The sequence below is a fragment of the Eubalaena glacialis genome, chromosome 2 (genome assembly GCF_028564815.1).
Source record: "Eubalaena glacialis isolate mEubGla1 chromosome 2, mEubGla1.1.hap2.+ XY, whole genome shotgun sequence".
Classification (NCBI taxonomy): Eukaryota; Metazoa; Chordata; class Mammalia; order Artiodactyla; family Balaenidae; genus Eubalaena; species Eubalaena glacialis.
This window is the reverse complement of record NC_083717.1, coordinates 131,299,873-131,315,064: the sequence shown is the minus strand read 5'-3', so window position 1 is coordinate 131,315,064 and position 15,192 is coordinate 131,299,873. Positions and strand designations below refer to the sequence as shown.

The following is a 15,192-nucleotide window of genomic DNA, read 5'->3' as shown; positions in this document are numbered from 1 at the left end:
TATAGGTATGCTATGCTTGCAGTGAGAGGACATTTAATTTATGCCTAGTTAAAAGCACCAGGTTTCCAGTTCAGCTTCCATTTACACAGGATGCACCAGTAACACTTAGGATAGTGAATAATTCAAGTACTACATTTCCAACATGTCTTGCCTTTTGCTTTTTGATTAGTCAGCACCGGGGCTCTTCTTTCTGTAGTTCTTCAGAATATTTTGAAAGAGGCTAGGATTACCCTGAATATAGTCTTCAAGCTATATGGAGCCCTTCTGAAAGAGCTGTCTAGATACTTTAATAATAACGTTTAGAGAAGGGAATTAAGATGAAACTTGCAATAGCTGAGTTTGTTTCAAAAAAAGAAAAATAATGTAGAATCTGGCATGTAAGCTAAAATGTTTTGTAATTAATGTCAAAAATTGCCAAGATTGTTAATACATGTTTTGGTAAGAAAAAACCACTATATTGGCAAGGTTAATTATTTGTGTGAAATATATTACATTATATTAAAATATATTAAATTATATTAATTAAACAGAAGAATTCACCGTTAATGGAAGAAAACCCACAACAAGGGAAGCATCCAAAGAAGGGCAATCAAAAGGTTAGGTAAGTTTACTAGTTTTAGAATACATCAACACACCTTGATTATAGAACTATTTCATTTTTAAAACTACAGTGCTTTAATGTACTTCTAACAACAACCCAAACTAAGGAGCCGTGGAGGCTTATGAAAAAGACCTATCCACTATGATGCTGTGTTTCTAGTGTAGGGGTGAATTAATACTTCTGTAAGAAGAAACTGAATCACCTCATCATCAACAAACAGCCTTTTTCTTTTACACAGTAACTCCTAATTTGATGACTTATTATTTCCCTTCACTAGTTCAAAATTAGGCAGAAAAGGAACTACATCAGACCCAGAAACGCAATGATTTGGCAAGCCGCAGTCACTCAGCTCATGGATTTGTGATAATCTGCAGAAAATTTGCTTGACTCTAGTACTCCATTCCTTCACATCTGTAGAGGAGTTCAATACAACCATTTTTCTTTATCAACTTTAAGCTGCATACAGGCAAAGAGATCACAAACTGCTGGGAGGCCGTAACGGTCTGGGGGAAAGTTGTGTTCCTCCTGTAGGAGCAAATTAAGTAATACTTCCTCGGCCTTCTTTCGAAGTAGCCATTTGTCTTCTCCTGAGGATAACTGGCTAAGATTTCCCGTCTTCTTTCCCGGCAAGACCCAGTCAGCCGTGTTAAAGGGACACCAGGAAGTGGCCAAGTGGCTTGTAAGCTTTGGTATGACAGCTCTGTCCTCTGTAAGAGGCACTTCCTTGGGACATCCTTCTTTGCATGAGGGGGTAATGAGCCACTCTGACAAGGGACTGTTCCTTATGACTTGGAAGGAATCAGCAATTCTAGAAGAAGCCATTGCCTTTGGTGCCTTAGCTTGTTGTTTCCTCTCTTCTGGATAGACAAAGCCACATATTCAGGGAATCTTTATGTTTCTCAGGTTCAGGTTTTGGTTCCACAGGCATACCTTTTTTATCCTTTCCTTCTTTCTCCAGAAGCCATTTACACAGAGCTTCCTTCTCAAAATTTTCATCACACACGCACTCTGCAAAGCTTATACAGGGCTCATTGGCTTTGCAGACCTCCTCTACTTTACATGGGTCTTGATGATTCTGGACAAGCCAATCCTCAGTAATCATGCTGGGAGTGGACAAGGGTTTCTTGGCCTCCAAGTGGTCATTCAGGCACTTCAGATTGCCCAGGTTCTCAATCTCCACACCTCTGGGCTGTTTACCCTGACAACTGGTACAGGAATCAGGCTTGATGAGCCAATCATTCACACTATAGGACTCCTGGAACACCTGGAACAAGAGCTTAAACTTCTCACTGGTTTCACAGCTGCCATTCCCAGGCTTCTCAAGCTTATGGGATTCCTGGGGAGTCACCAGCCAATCAGAAAGCTCCACCTCATCTTGATCAAGAAGCACTAGATCTCCAACCTTTTCAATTTCACTGGAGTAAGAACTGGTAGTAGAATAGCTGTTACACTTTTGGTAACTTGTTTACCAGCAACAGAAACTTCTTGTTGCTGACTCTTGTGGAGCCAGTTTTCCAAGCCCTTTAGGTTGCCCCAGACATTATTGAAGAACTTGCAGGCTCTAGCAGAAGTCTGACTATTCTCCAAGGTCTGCTTTTGGGTGAGCCAGTCCTGCAGATTGGTACTGGGTATGTAAGGAGCCTGGCAACCGCTGGCAGGTTTGCTTCCAAGGAGCCATTTGCTGAGAGGGACCGCTGTGGTGCTGGATGCTGACTTCTGCTCTCCAATGCGATATAGCCTCTTTTCTCCAGGAAGGGCCCAATATTTGATGAACTAGCATGAGCCATCAGGTATTCAGGAATTTGAATGATATTGAGAGACCCAAACGTGGTGATTGCCTGGGTGCAGGGCAGTTATTATCGGCTTCAAAGAGTAGGACAGTCGAATCTTCAGGTTTGAGGGTCAAACTGCCCAGTCTCTCTGGGCACACGGAGACTTGATTGGCTAGATCTTTGTTTTGGGTGCACTCCAGCTGATGAATAAGACAATTGAACTGGCCCATGTAACCAGTAGAGCTGTTGGACCTGCTGCTGAAGCATCTCCTCTTTAAGCTGATAGATGAGATCTATCTGTTCATACAGCCACACCTCATGGCTTCGAAGGCATTCCCGGTGATGACTTATGCAGCTGCGAATCTGGGCTTTGACCTCTCGCAAGTTATCTTTAATTTGCTGTTCAGCCCGAAGAACTCCACCAAGTCCCTCCGTGCATCACAACACCTCAAAAGGGGTTCTTTATTACTGGAGCAGCCACTCTGGTCCCGCGAGGTACGCCTTCTGCTCCCTGCTCCTCCTTGCAGGCCAGGTCCCCGCCCTGCGAGCTGCCCGGCAAGCAGGACGCTGCTTTCTCCGGGACCAGGGTGACAAAGTTTCCCCAACCCTCAGGCTGCGCCCCGCCCGCGAGCCTGGCAGCGTCCGACGGGCGGGCTGGAGCGCGCGCAAAAAAAAAAACACCTTTGAAAAGCCTTTATTGTCTCCCTTATGCCCTGCAGAATGCAATTCTGACTGTACGGTTGTATACAAAGCTCACAAGAACTGGTACCTCCTACCACTCCCATCTTCATTCTCTACCAAGCTCATAGGCTCCAGTTGTAGCTAGCAACTTGGGGTTTCTTGTGCTTTATACTGGTACTGCTGAGGCTTTGTACATTTGGTTCCCTCTGCTTTGAATGTCCTGTCCCTATGTGCCTAGTTAACTTCCACTTATCCCTTAAGACCCAACTCGTGGGACTTCCCTGGTGGTGCAGTGGTTAAGAATCCGCTTGCCAATGCAGGGGACACGGGTTCGGGCCCTGGTCCAGGAAGATCCCACATGCTGCGGAGCAACTAAGCCCGTGCGCCACAACTACTGAGCCCGCGCTCTAGAGCCTGCATGCCACACCTACTGAGCCCACGTGCCACAACTACTGAAGCCTGCACGCCTAGAGCCCATGCTCTGCAATAAGAGAAGCCACAGCAATGAGAAGCCCGCACACTCACTAAGAGTAGCTCCCGCTCACCGCAACTAGAGAAAGCCCGGGCACAGCAACGAAAACCCAACGCAGCCAAAAAAAAAAAAAAAAGACCCAACTCGCTCCAAACTGAGCTGGCCTTCCTTCCGCTCCCAAGGCATCCTGTACATACCCCACTGGAGCATGCGTGGGATTGTCCCTTAGATACTGGCTTCCTTGATGTATTCTCACAGAACTGACTTTCTTCAAGGCAGGGACTGTGTTATTCTTATCCTTGCATTCTTTACCCTAGCAGAGATGCTCAGTGAATGATATAAAGGAATGAATGAATGAATGAAATGAATAAACTCTTCTCATTCTTGATTTGGTTTTCGATCTCTTGCCTACTCTTATTCATGTCTGTTAACATACAGTTTTAGTATGTTACATTTTTCATGTCTGTATGATTCTCTGGGATATAAAAATCCACAGCTTTTGTAGTAAAGTAAGCTAAACAAAGGCTCTCCACCTTAAATAAATTACTAGCAAGTTTCTTTTCTCAGATGCTGTTTTTGTACGGTTTGTATAATTTAGGTAACCAGTTGCTACTTATCACGAATTCAATTAATATCAGAAACAACTGATAGGTGGATTTGATAAATGTGTTTGTGAGTAAATAAATTGAAACTAGCATTTATAAATGTAGAGTTTGAGACCATTTTGAATTACATTTCACTACTTACTACATTTCACTACTGCTACCCTCTACTTCATCCCCTCTTCCCTTGACATAGACTGCTAAGTTCCTTTGTTGTGAGGTCATCTTCCTAAATTAGAAAGAACTAAGGATGAGACATGGAAGACGCAAAGTGAGTTTTGTGGATCAGGGAGTGAGTCATAGAGATCAGACTCCAACACACATCTCCCACAATGTTTATTTTCTAGTTCTAAGTTCAAACTTGGATTTAGAAAAATGCATGACTTTCCTCCTGACCTGTCTTTTAGCTCAGGCGTGGGCTAGGAAAGAGATGTCGAATGAAGCAGGTATGTGGGTAGAAAAGTACATTTGGAAGTGATGAGCATCTTTACGTTTACACTTGTCTTTGTCAGTAAGTGGCTGTGGGAGCTGAGTATGATGTGTCTTGACAGGGAGTGGGGCTTGAACAGAATTTATCTACATAATCTTCCAGATTCACTGTCTTACTGAAGACTTGAAAAATGATTCTGAAATTTTACATGCCACAGAAACTCCATCTAGTCTGTTTTGTGGGAGAATATGCATTACGGGTATTCACTTTTCCAATTTTCTAAGAAATCTTGAGCAAAAACTTTAGCTGAGTCTTACAAAACAATACCAGTGAGACTTGGGATTGCTTCATGACTGTTGCCTGTGAGTTGGTAAAATCATGCTCTCCCCTTTACTCTGCACTGATGGTAATGGCCCCAGGGTACCTTTTCCTGTGCTGGAAGGAGCTTTACGTACATTATCTCACTCGATCCTCACCACAACCCTGAGAGGGAGGAGGTAACATAAGCTCCATTTTACACATGAGGAAACAGCTGTGGAGCAGTTAACTAAATGGAAACGGCCCGAGATTGCACCACTGCTGTGTCAGAGCTGATCCGTCCTCTTTGAGGTTACTCTCACTTAGTTCCTAATGGTTTTTTGTTGCTGTCAACCATGTGTGGTCCAGCAAATGGAAAATTAGAGTTTAGACGTGTGCCTTCTAGTACGGGATTGTTTAGGGTCCTTCTGTCCCACCCATTAATCATTTCCTTGGGCTTGAAACTGCTAAAGAGAACAGATGTGGTATGGTAGGCAGAATAATGGCCCCCCAAAGATGTCCCTGTCCTGTGAATATGTTACCCGACATAGCAAAAGGGACTTTTTTTAAAAAATAAATTTATTTATGTATTTATTCATTTTTGGCTGCGTTGGGTCTTCATTGCTGCGCACGGGTTTTCTCTGGTTGCGGTGAGCGGGAGCTACTCTTCGTTGCGGTGCGCAGGCTTCTCATTGCAGTGGCTTCTCTTGTTGCAGAGCACGGGCTCTAGGCACACGGGCTTCAGTAGTTGCAGCATGCGGGCTCAGTAGTTGTGGCTCACAGGCTCTAGAGCACAGGCTCAGTCGTCGTGGCACATGGGCTTAGTTGCTCCATGGCATGTGGGATTTTCCCGGACCAGGGCTCCATCCCGTGTCCCCAGCATTGGCAGGCGGATTCTTAACCACTGCGCCACCAGGGAAGTCCAGCAAAAGGGACTTTGTGGATGTGGTTAAGTAAATGATTTTTGAGATGGGAGATTATCCTAAATTACCCAGTGGTAATCTCAGTGGTCCTTAGCAGTGAAAGAGGAAGGCAGGAGAGAGAGAATCAAAGATGTGATGACTGAAGCAGAGGTGCTCTCAGGGGGCCACAAACCAGGGAATGTGGGCAGCCTCTAGAAGTTGGAAAAGGCAAGGAAACAGATTTTCCTCCTACAGCTTCCAAAAGCAATGAAGTGCTGCTTTTAGCCCCATGAGTCATTTCTCACATCTGACCTCCAGAACTGTAAGACAATAAGTTTGTGTTGTTTTAAGCCACTAAATGTGTGGTAATTTGTTACAGCAGCCACAGGAAACTGATACACATGATGTCTGACACTCAGACCCCTCCACCACACAAAGGCCAAAATTCATGCATCAATGCTTGGTAATACTGTCGCTTTACCAAGTGGCGGTAAGTTCTGGTTATAAACAACAGGTGTGAAGAGTTGTTACTGGCTCTGACAGTCTAAGATCTGGCCTCACAAGGGCACGTAGAAAGGCCTCGCAGTCTTCGGGAGCTTCCTTTTTGTTCTCTTTATAGCACTAAAGCACCTTAAAGTTGTTACTTTATCATCTATTGAGCACCTACTATGTACCAGATTCCAGAAATCCAAAGATGAGTAGGACTCAGATCCTGGAAGGAGCTTCCAATCTACTGGGGTGGCAGAACACGTAAACAAGTGATTACAAGGCAATGAAATATGTGCAAAGACAAGAAAACATCTTCAGGAAAAGAATCCTAGTACATGGGAAGTGTGAACTCTGGGGAAGGGGAGAGGGACAGGGAGGCTTGGAGAGGGGTTGATATCACAGCTGAGGGGAGGGGGGAATTAACATCTTCAGAATCCCCAGCTTTGGTAGGCAAGGTCCTAACACCTAATATAGCTCCCCATGTCCCCAGACCTGGTCTCTGCTGGGGCTGTAGCCCCTGTAGAATCTCTCTGATGCAAAATTCAAGGCTGAGAAGGGAGGGGGACCCTGAGAGGAAGAGTTCAAGAAGGAAAACTGCTGATACCCACACAGAGCAAATGTCTGGAGCCCTGGAGATTCATTCTCCATGATTCTCTCGGAGCCTCAAGAGACATCAAGAAAGGGAAAGGTTTCATAAACTGTAATGTACCACCTAATGTAAAGTATTATTACCTACTTGCTTAAGACTCACGCTTAGATATTGGGAAATTTTTTCTCAATTTTTGTCTCTAAACTAAGTCAAGGGACTTCCCTGGTGGTGCAGTGGTAAAGAATCCACCTGCCAATGCAGGGGACACAGGTTCGAGCCCTCGTCCAGGATGATCCCACATGCCGCGGAGCAACTAAGCCCCTGTGCCACAACTGCTGAGCCCGCGTGCCACAGCTACTGAAGCCCGTGTGCCTCGATCCTGTGCTCCACAGCAAGAGAAGCCACCACAATGAGAAGCCCACGCACCGCAACGAAGAGTAGCCCCCGCTCGCTGCAACTAGAGAAAGCCCACACACAGCAACGAAGACCCAACGCAGCCAAAAATAAATAAACAAAATAAATAAATTTATAAAAATAAAATAAAATAAAAATAAACCAAGTCAATCTTCCCATTAAGAAAATAAGCACAAGCTATGGACATAAAAAATAGGTGTTTCCTGTGCAATACCTAACATGCTCCATTTATAATATATTAACTTTTGGGTATAAGAATTTATCACACAAACTAGGGCATAACCCTTCTCATTATGATTTTCCATCCCTAAATTTACTTAATCCTGAGAACATATGCACACCATTTCCTGAGAAACACTGGCATACTAGGAAACTGAATTTTAAAGCTGGAAAGGACTTTAAAGATAATCACAGCTTATAATACAGATGAAGGTCTGCAGGGATTGAAAGCCCTTCGAATTTACAGGGATGGGGCAGTGCCAAGATTAATACTCGTTTCCCAACTCCCAGCCCGAAGTTCTTGCCGTTACACTGCACTTCTGGCTTCGTTCACCTTAAGGTTTATCTGCACTCACTTACTATTTTGTTTCCAACAGTTTTAGTCACTCAACAATTCTACTTTTTTAGTGCAAGTCTTCTTCACAAAATCAGTTCAACTATTAATCAGAGTTTTAAATTCATATTACCAATTTTACAAATGAAGAAAGGTAGAAATGATAAATGTTCAGGAAAAAAGGTAGCATAAATTAGCCCAAACACTGATGAATGAAATCCTTTATTAAATCTTCCTTTTATTAAATGTAACCACATAAAGTGTTTCATTTAAAACATTTTCATTATACACTCAAAGCATTGAATCTTCATGAAAAATTTCCTCAAAGTATACGGTGCCAATTTTTTCTATGATAAATGCGATGGATACTCGTAACAAGTATCAAAAAGGTTTAGTTAGAGAAGAGCCTTGGCTCAGTTATATGGGTTTTGCTAGAAGAGGTTGTGGTTGCCAAAGAGGGAGGACTCTACTCTTGGGTCCACTTATTTGATGGCAGCTGTCGTAGCTGGGGCCTCCTGAGGAAGACTCCTAGCAGAGAGTACAATCCATTTCCTACCACGTCTAATCTATAAAAGGATATTACCAGGGGATGTTACTACCCCACATTTCCCCCTATTATTATTATTCCAACCACAGACTTTTAGAAAGCGATTTCCCACCTCTGTTTATCATTTTGTTTTTGCTGAGTAATTCAGTCAACTAGGGTAACCCCCTCCGCCCCCCCCCCCAGTGTTTATTCTCATTGAATTGATGGAAGGAGATCTAAATAATTCGCGCCAGCTCTGATGGGGGTTTTCCAAAAAGACCCACAACGGAGGAATCCAGCCCCTTTCAGTGGAAACCACAAGCGAATAAAAGAGACACCTTGGAGCGCCATTCGCCTCACACGCGCCCAACCCCTGGAGCTGCGCCCTGGCCCTCGGGAGGCAGTGTGGAAACGCCTGCAGTGGGAGCCGGCGGACGGGACGGGTGGCGCCCCGGCGCTGGAGGCCTCCGAGTTGGGGCCCGGGGGTCGGACCACGGCCGCACAGCCCGCGGGGGCGGCTGCGCGCGCGCGCGCGCTGGGTCAGGCCGAGGACGCGGGTGGGCCGGCGAGCTGGAGCGCCTGCCCGGGGCGTGCCCACGTGACCGCCCCGCCCTCGCCGCAGCCCCCCGAGCGGCCGCCGCCTTTTGGGCCGCACTCCCGGCGTGCCCCGCACTCGCCGCCTCCCGGCCGCCCCTCCTTCCCTTCGCAGCGCCACACCGCCGGAGCCCGAGCCGCCGCCGCAGCTTCAGCCGCGGGCGCTATGGTAAGGCGGGCGCGCCGACCCAGGGGCCGGGGGTCGGGGGGCCGGGGCGCGGCGAGCACAGCCCCCCGCGCGGCACCGCGGGGCCCTGGGCCTGAGGCCGCCATTTTAACCTGATTTTGGCCTCCAAGGTGGGCGCTCCTGCGCTGCGGCCCCGCTGCTCTCTCTCCACCGGCCCGCCTGCCCTCCCGCCGTCAGGCCCGGCCCGGCCGCTCTTCGGATTCCTGGGGGCGGGGAGGGCCCGGGCGCGGGGCTGGGGGCGCGGGGCGAGGGTCGGGGCCTAAGTGGGGCGGGCGGCAGCCGGGGGCGCGGGAGGGTCCGCCGAGCTTTACCCCCACCCCGCTCGCCGCCTTTGCCCCCCCCCTTGCTAATTTTATTCCCACGCGCGCTCTCAGATTGGTACGTGCTGTAAAGCCCTTGCTGGACGCTTTCGGTGGGGGTCTTGAGGGCCTGTCGTAAAACCCTTAGGGGGAGATTAAGGAGGTGGGAAAACTCTTGAACACGCTTTCTCGCGGTAAAAAGCTTTTACACGCGATCCGTTAGTTTTGAAGCGTCTGCATTTGAGCTGTGAGGCAATTATGTTGTAGCCGTGGGCGGTTTGGAGTTCACACTTGATTCTCTTTCCTTATGAGGAAAGGGCCCTGGCTAGGATGACTTTAAAGAAAAAAATAGTAGAAGCATTAACTGAAATCCGAAAGTGTTTTTTTAAGGCCTGCCGGGTTGACACAATACAGAAGGTATTTTTGCTGCTGCTCCTGAAGCTCTGACATCACCCAGTGAAATAGGAAACATTTCAGGGATGGGCAGCCTGTATTTGTCCCTTTCCCTCTACCTGCCAATTACTTCACCCTCCAAGCCCCTTTTTAAAAAAGGATGAATGGGGCAGGATGAGTTAGAATCCTTAGGTGCATCATATACTGATACTTAAAAAGTTGCAAATCTGATTGGACTACTTGCATGGTATGATGCAACTTTTGATATCCAGACTAAAGTGAATCCTCTCTAGGCAAACAGTAATTTTGGCTAAAACCGAAATACTTGTTCTAAATTACTGTTCTTTCTTTATTTTCAGGCTTCTGGAGTTACAGTGAATGATGAAGTCATCAAAGTTTTTAATGATATGAAAGTAAGAAAATCTTCTACACAAGAGGAGATCAAAAAAAGAAAGAAAGCAGTTCTCTTCTGTTTAAGCGATGACAAAAGACAAATAATTGTAGAGGAAGCAAAGCAGATCTTGGTGGGTGACATTGGTGATACTGTAGAGGACCCCTACACATCTTTTGTGAAGTTGCTACCTCTGAATGATTGCCGATATGCTTTGTACGATGCCACATACGAAACAAAAGAGTCTAAGAAAGAAGACCTAGTATTTATATTCTGGTGTGTAAAAACAAAAGAAAAAAGTACTTTTAAAATGCAAGGATTATTATTAACATAGTCAGTTTTGCGTTTCTTTTTTCTTTTAAATAGGATTCAACTATTTTTTTTCCCCCTGTAGGGCTCCTGAAAGTGCACCTTTAAAAAGCAAGATGATTTATGCTAGCTCTAAAGATGCCATTAAAAAGAAATTTACAGGTACAAACACTGAATATTTTGTGCAGAAGAATTGCCCTCTCTTACTTATAATAAAGTAACGGGATAATGTTTTTTTCTTTTTAGGTATTAAACATGAGTGGCAAGTAAATGGCTTGGATGATATAAAGGACCGTTCAACACTTGGAGAGAAATTGGGAGGCAACGTAGTAGTTTCACTTGAAGGAAAACCCTTATAAAATGACAGTCAAGTGCCATCTGGATCTTAAGGAGCTTCCATTTCTCCAGCTCAGTCAATTGGAATAGTATTAGGTTTTGGTTTTTTTTTTTTTCTTCCTCTTCCCACTGGGTCCTTCCAACACAATGAATGAAGGAAATATCATTCATGTAAGCAACCTGTCAGTGATTGCCATTAGACTGTTTGATACTGTTACCTTTATGTAGAACCCAAGGAATGCCTTCCCATCATATTTTAGCCAAAACAACTGGTTATATGCCTCCCTTGCAGCAAGCACTACAATGAATGTGAATGTCAATGTGAATAGCTTAGAACACTACAAAGGGTTAAGCTAATTGAATGCCTTGAAAGTATTATCCACTGGTGAGATGGTAAACTTTATTCAGTATTATTTATAGTTGCACTTGATTGCAGTTCTGTGAGGCTTGAGCATTCATACACCTCACCTGCCTTGGCAAGCCTATTTTTTGTGACATGGCAGCGCAAATATAATACTATGCATTGAAAGCACTTTTTTGGTAATGAGTTTAATCCCCCACCCCAAAAGGAATGCCAATTAAGTTAACTGTGTCATCAACTTATCCTAGTACCTCAGTGTTCATTCCTGTTACCTGTGTATCTTCTTAAAAGAAATAGCTGTTATTAATGCCTTTTTGTTTTCCATTGAGTGTACACTACTGAATAAGTGTAGGAGTTTTATGTTTACCATGTTAGTCTTGCGACACTAAAGATACTTTGAATATCAGTCATGATGGCAATTTCTGTATAAAAGAGCCTTAAATGGAACATTGTTTTTGAGATCAAACCGCACCCTCACAAAAATGGCCACGTTGCAATAAAAATTGTGGCATATTACAGAACGTTGCCTTGTTTTCCTTGGACATTTTGCAGAATACCATGTGAAGCAACTCCTAGGGTAAACAGCTATTATTAATCTCTGCACTGGTCATTTAAGAATTTTTTTGTACAACATTCTTGCATGATATTTTCCAGTTTGTTGTGTTTATTTGGTTTAAAAAGTATTCTGTCCTAAAGCCAACTAATACAAAATATTAATGTTATAGAGGTGTACTTTTATAAGCTTTATTTATTTCCTTATGTGTTAATAATGATCAGGAATTATTTTTTTGCACTTTGACATAAATACTCTTCAATATCTGATTTGTTCTCTGGATAAATTAGGGTAGTTATTTTTTAATTCACGTTTACATTTCTAATTAGTTGACTAGTAGTAGAAGAAGCAGGAAGCTCTTATTGCACATTTGGTCATAATGAAAATAATTTGTAAAATGTCCTTGAAAAGTTTAATAATACTTCTCATGTTTAGGAACTTTCAGCTACTATTTCTTAATATACTTCACAAATTTGAAAAAAAGTTGATACAGCAGTCTTAAACATTAGTAGTGGGATTTGGCTGTAGTCCAGGCAGCTCTCCTTATAGAGAATTTGATCTGTTCAGTGTGAGCAGTTTGCTGTTAGCCAGAGCTATTTATGGCAAACACATGCTTTTGTATCTTGTCATAGTTATCCACAAATGGCAAAACTGGACTTGATTCTACTGGTATGCAAAACAGGCATGCTAGTAAGTAGTGGATTGTAGCTTAGAACTTAAACCCATAGCTCTGAAGAATGCTCTTATTAGAAAACAGGAAATGAAAAATCCCCTTTGTTTTAATATGTGGAAGTAATTTGAGTTTAGTTAAATTTTTTTTCATATTTTCAGCAGGGTTTTCAGATGGAAACAAAAATAGGAGTTAAATGTCCTGGTTATATGAATGGCTTGGGATCTTTTGCACTGAGCAATTTTATTTCAGGCTTCCAGCTGTCCCTGTGAATTATCCTGGACATTTTGATGGCTTTTTGGTAAGGCCAAACTCATAAGCAAAGCGTGAGAATACTGACATATATACACTAAACCATATATGTAACCGATACTTGTACCATGAAATTTTTCATTATTTTCCTCATTCTTCTAAAAAATAAGGGACTCTAAATTTAAAGTTGTGCAGTATCTTTTGTTTTTATAGTGATTCCTCAACTTTCTTATATGCCTCTTTAATTATATAACAATTTCAGAGGTTAAATATTGCTTTAAACTGTGGTACTTTGATTTGTTAGATTGACAGAACTGATACTAATATTAAGTTCATCTTTTAAACACATCTTTGTGCATAAAGCCAAAAATAATGATAATTAATGGTTCATGTGTTGAGACTAATTAGGTATTTGAAATGATCATTTTATTTCACAATCATTTAAATAAAACAATGTTCCAGTTAGCTTTAAAAGGTATACGGTGCTAATTAGTAAAATATTGAGGACAATATTTTACTGCTAGCTTGCAAAATTATAAGTGTTTAAAAAATAAAGTATATGAAAATATGTAAAGCTGTTGAGATGTGTTTACTTCGGGATGCTAAAATTTTTTTTTAACTAATATTGCAGATCAGGGAGGCACCATTATCTTTAGTCTGTTTTTTAGGATTTTTGGTTGACATACTTTCTCATTTAGAGATATCAATATTCTTTGAAAACTGAGTGTTGTAGCAATTAGTTTTGACACTTTCAGATAAATGGAAACAGTTGGCATTTGTCCCAAACTGGCTATCAGCTGTTGTTTTCCATCATTATCTAAAATAATGTGGCCAATGTTGTGTATTTAATGTGCCTTTTTAGTAGGTTGGAAGAAAAGCCTCTTATTAGGTTTGAATTTCTCTGATACAGATTCTTTGTAACAGCTAATTTATGGAATCTAGCAAATGAGCTCTGGGAGAAAATTTTTTTAAGTGTTTCCTTGGTAAGGAATAATCTCAGCAATGGTAAATCATAGAGGGGTTGGGACACTTTTCATCAGGTTTGCCACTCTGAAAAAATAATCTGGTTCAGTTCTTCACTGGTCCTGTTTTTGCTTGCAAATTTAATAATAGTTTGAGATCCCAAACAGACATGAATATTCATTTTTCTATGAACATTAAAGCTACTAGAGATGTGCAGGCAGGCTCCAATGAATATTGCTTTTGAGACAGCATGAATTTATAAATGTTCTGTGTCTCATCTCAGCCAATAAATAGGTCTGAGGCTTTGCTTTTGCTCTAGAGCATCCAAATAATTGCTTTCTTTCCATGTAGATCAGGAGTCATCCTTCCACTTCAATTTCCTGTCAGAAAGCAATTGTGCAAATTAATCTCTCTGAACCTCAGTTTCTTCTTTATATGAGAATGATGATATCTATCTACCATACCTGGTTGCTGAGGATCAGATATGGAAATGCTTTCTGGAAGACAGGAAAATACTATATAAATGTAATTATTTAAACTTCACTCTAAGCAAATATAGTTAAGAACCACGTTAACAATAAGATTTATTGTAAGTCTTTGAACCTCTTTATTTTATTATTGTAACTATTTTACTTAATCTCACAGGTTGTTTAAGGACTAATTACCTGATAAACAGGGTCTGTTTTACAGAATGAAGTATAAAGTGTAGCCCCTGAGTTGTTGTTCATGGCTGCTCTTAATCTTTTTAGTGTAATTTTCTTTTTCACATGTGACCAGTCAAAGACTATGGTTTTTTTCCCCAAATTTTGAAGTAAAAAATAGAAGAGGAAATAAAGAAATATTATCGTTTCGGAATATGTGGCATAAATTTATGATCCAGGTTGTTGAAAATCTATGACTGTATATTAGTTAGTTAATACTTTAAATTTAGGTAATCCTTTATAGTTCTCAAGGCACTTGAAATCCGTTTGATCTCCTTAGGTCCTCTTAACAAGCTAAACCATATTTCTCTGCTGCACATGAAGAAACTGAAGTTTGGAGAAGTTAAGGGACATCCCAGCTGTTGAGTAGCAAAACAGATTGCAGTCCAGTATACTTTTCATTCTGCCTTCATATAGTAACGTACAGTGAGTTACTAATTTTCTTTTTTAAAAGATGGAATAATATGACTTTTTGAGCAGGACGTAACTAATTATTTAGTATGTGTTTAAAGTAGCATCTCAAGAATACTTGAAAAATAGTCTTGGAATTTTTGTTTTCTAAGAAAGCCCATGCTCATAAAAATCTGAAATATTTTTACACTTCCAAGTTTTTCTTAGATGTTTCAGTATTGTAAGTTTATGGGACTGTGAAATCCGTTTATGGGACAGTTTGTATACACGCATTTTCTAGAAAGCTGATACCTCTCAATCCTTTTCCAAAAGCTTGGATATCTCCCTTTCGCTGTTCCTCTACCCATCTTTCTAAAGAGAAATAGTACAGTGTCTTATGGTGGTTGAACACTAGGACTTTGGTATCAGACTGTCTGGGTTGTTCAAATATAGGCCTTTAATACT

General features: G+C 42.2%; 1 protein-coding gene and 1 pseudogene across 1 annotated transcript; one reads left to right on the top strand and one right to left on the bottom strand.

The window, feature by feature from the left end:
- Positions 1-866: 866 nt before the first annotated feature.
- LOC133084691 (nuclear receptor coactivator 4-like) lies at positions 867-4,353 on the bottom strand (annotated as a pseudogene).
- Positions 4,354-8,858: 4,505 nt separating this feature from the next.
- Positions 8,859-11,840, top strand: CFL2 (cofilin 2). The gene is made up of 4 exons (XM_061182437.1): positions 8,859-9,091; positions 10,161-10,468; positions 10,587-10,663; positions 10,748-11,840. The coding sequence occupies exons 1-4, from the start codon at positions 9,089-9,091 to the stop codon at positions 10,858-10,860; spliced, it is 501 nt and encodes a 166-aa protein (XP_061038420.1). The 5' UTR covers positions 8,859-9,088; the 3' UTR covers positions 10,861-11,840.
- The last annotated feature ends 3,352 nt before the right edge of the window (positions 11,841-15,192 follow it).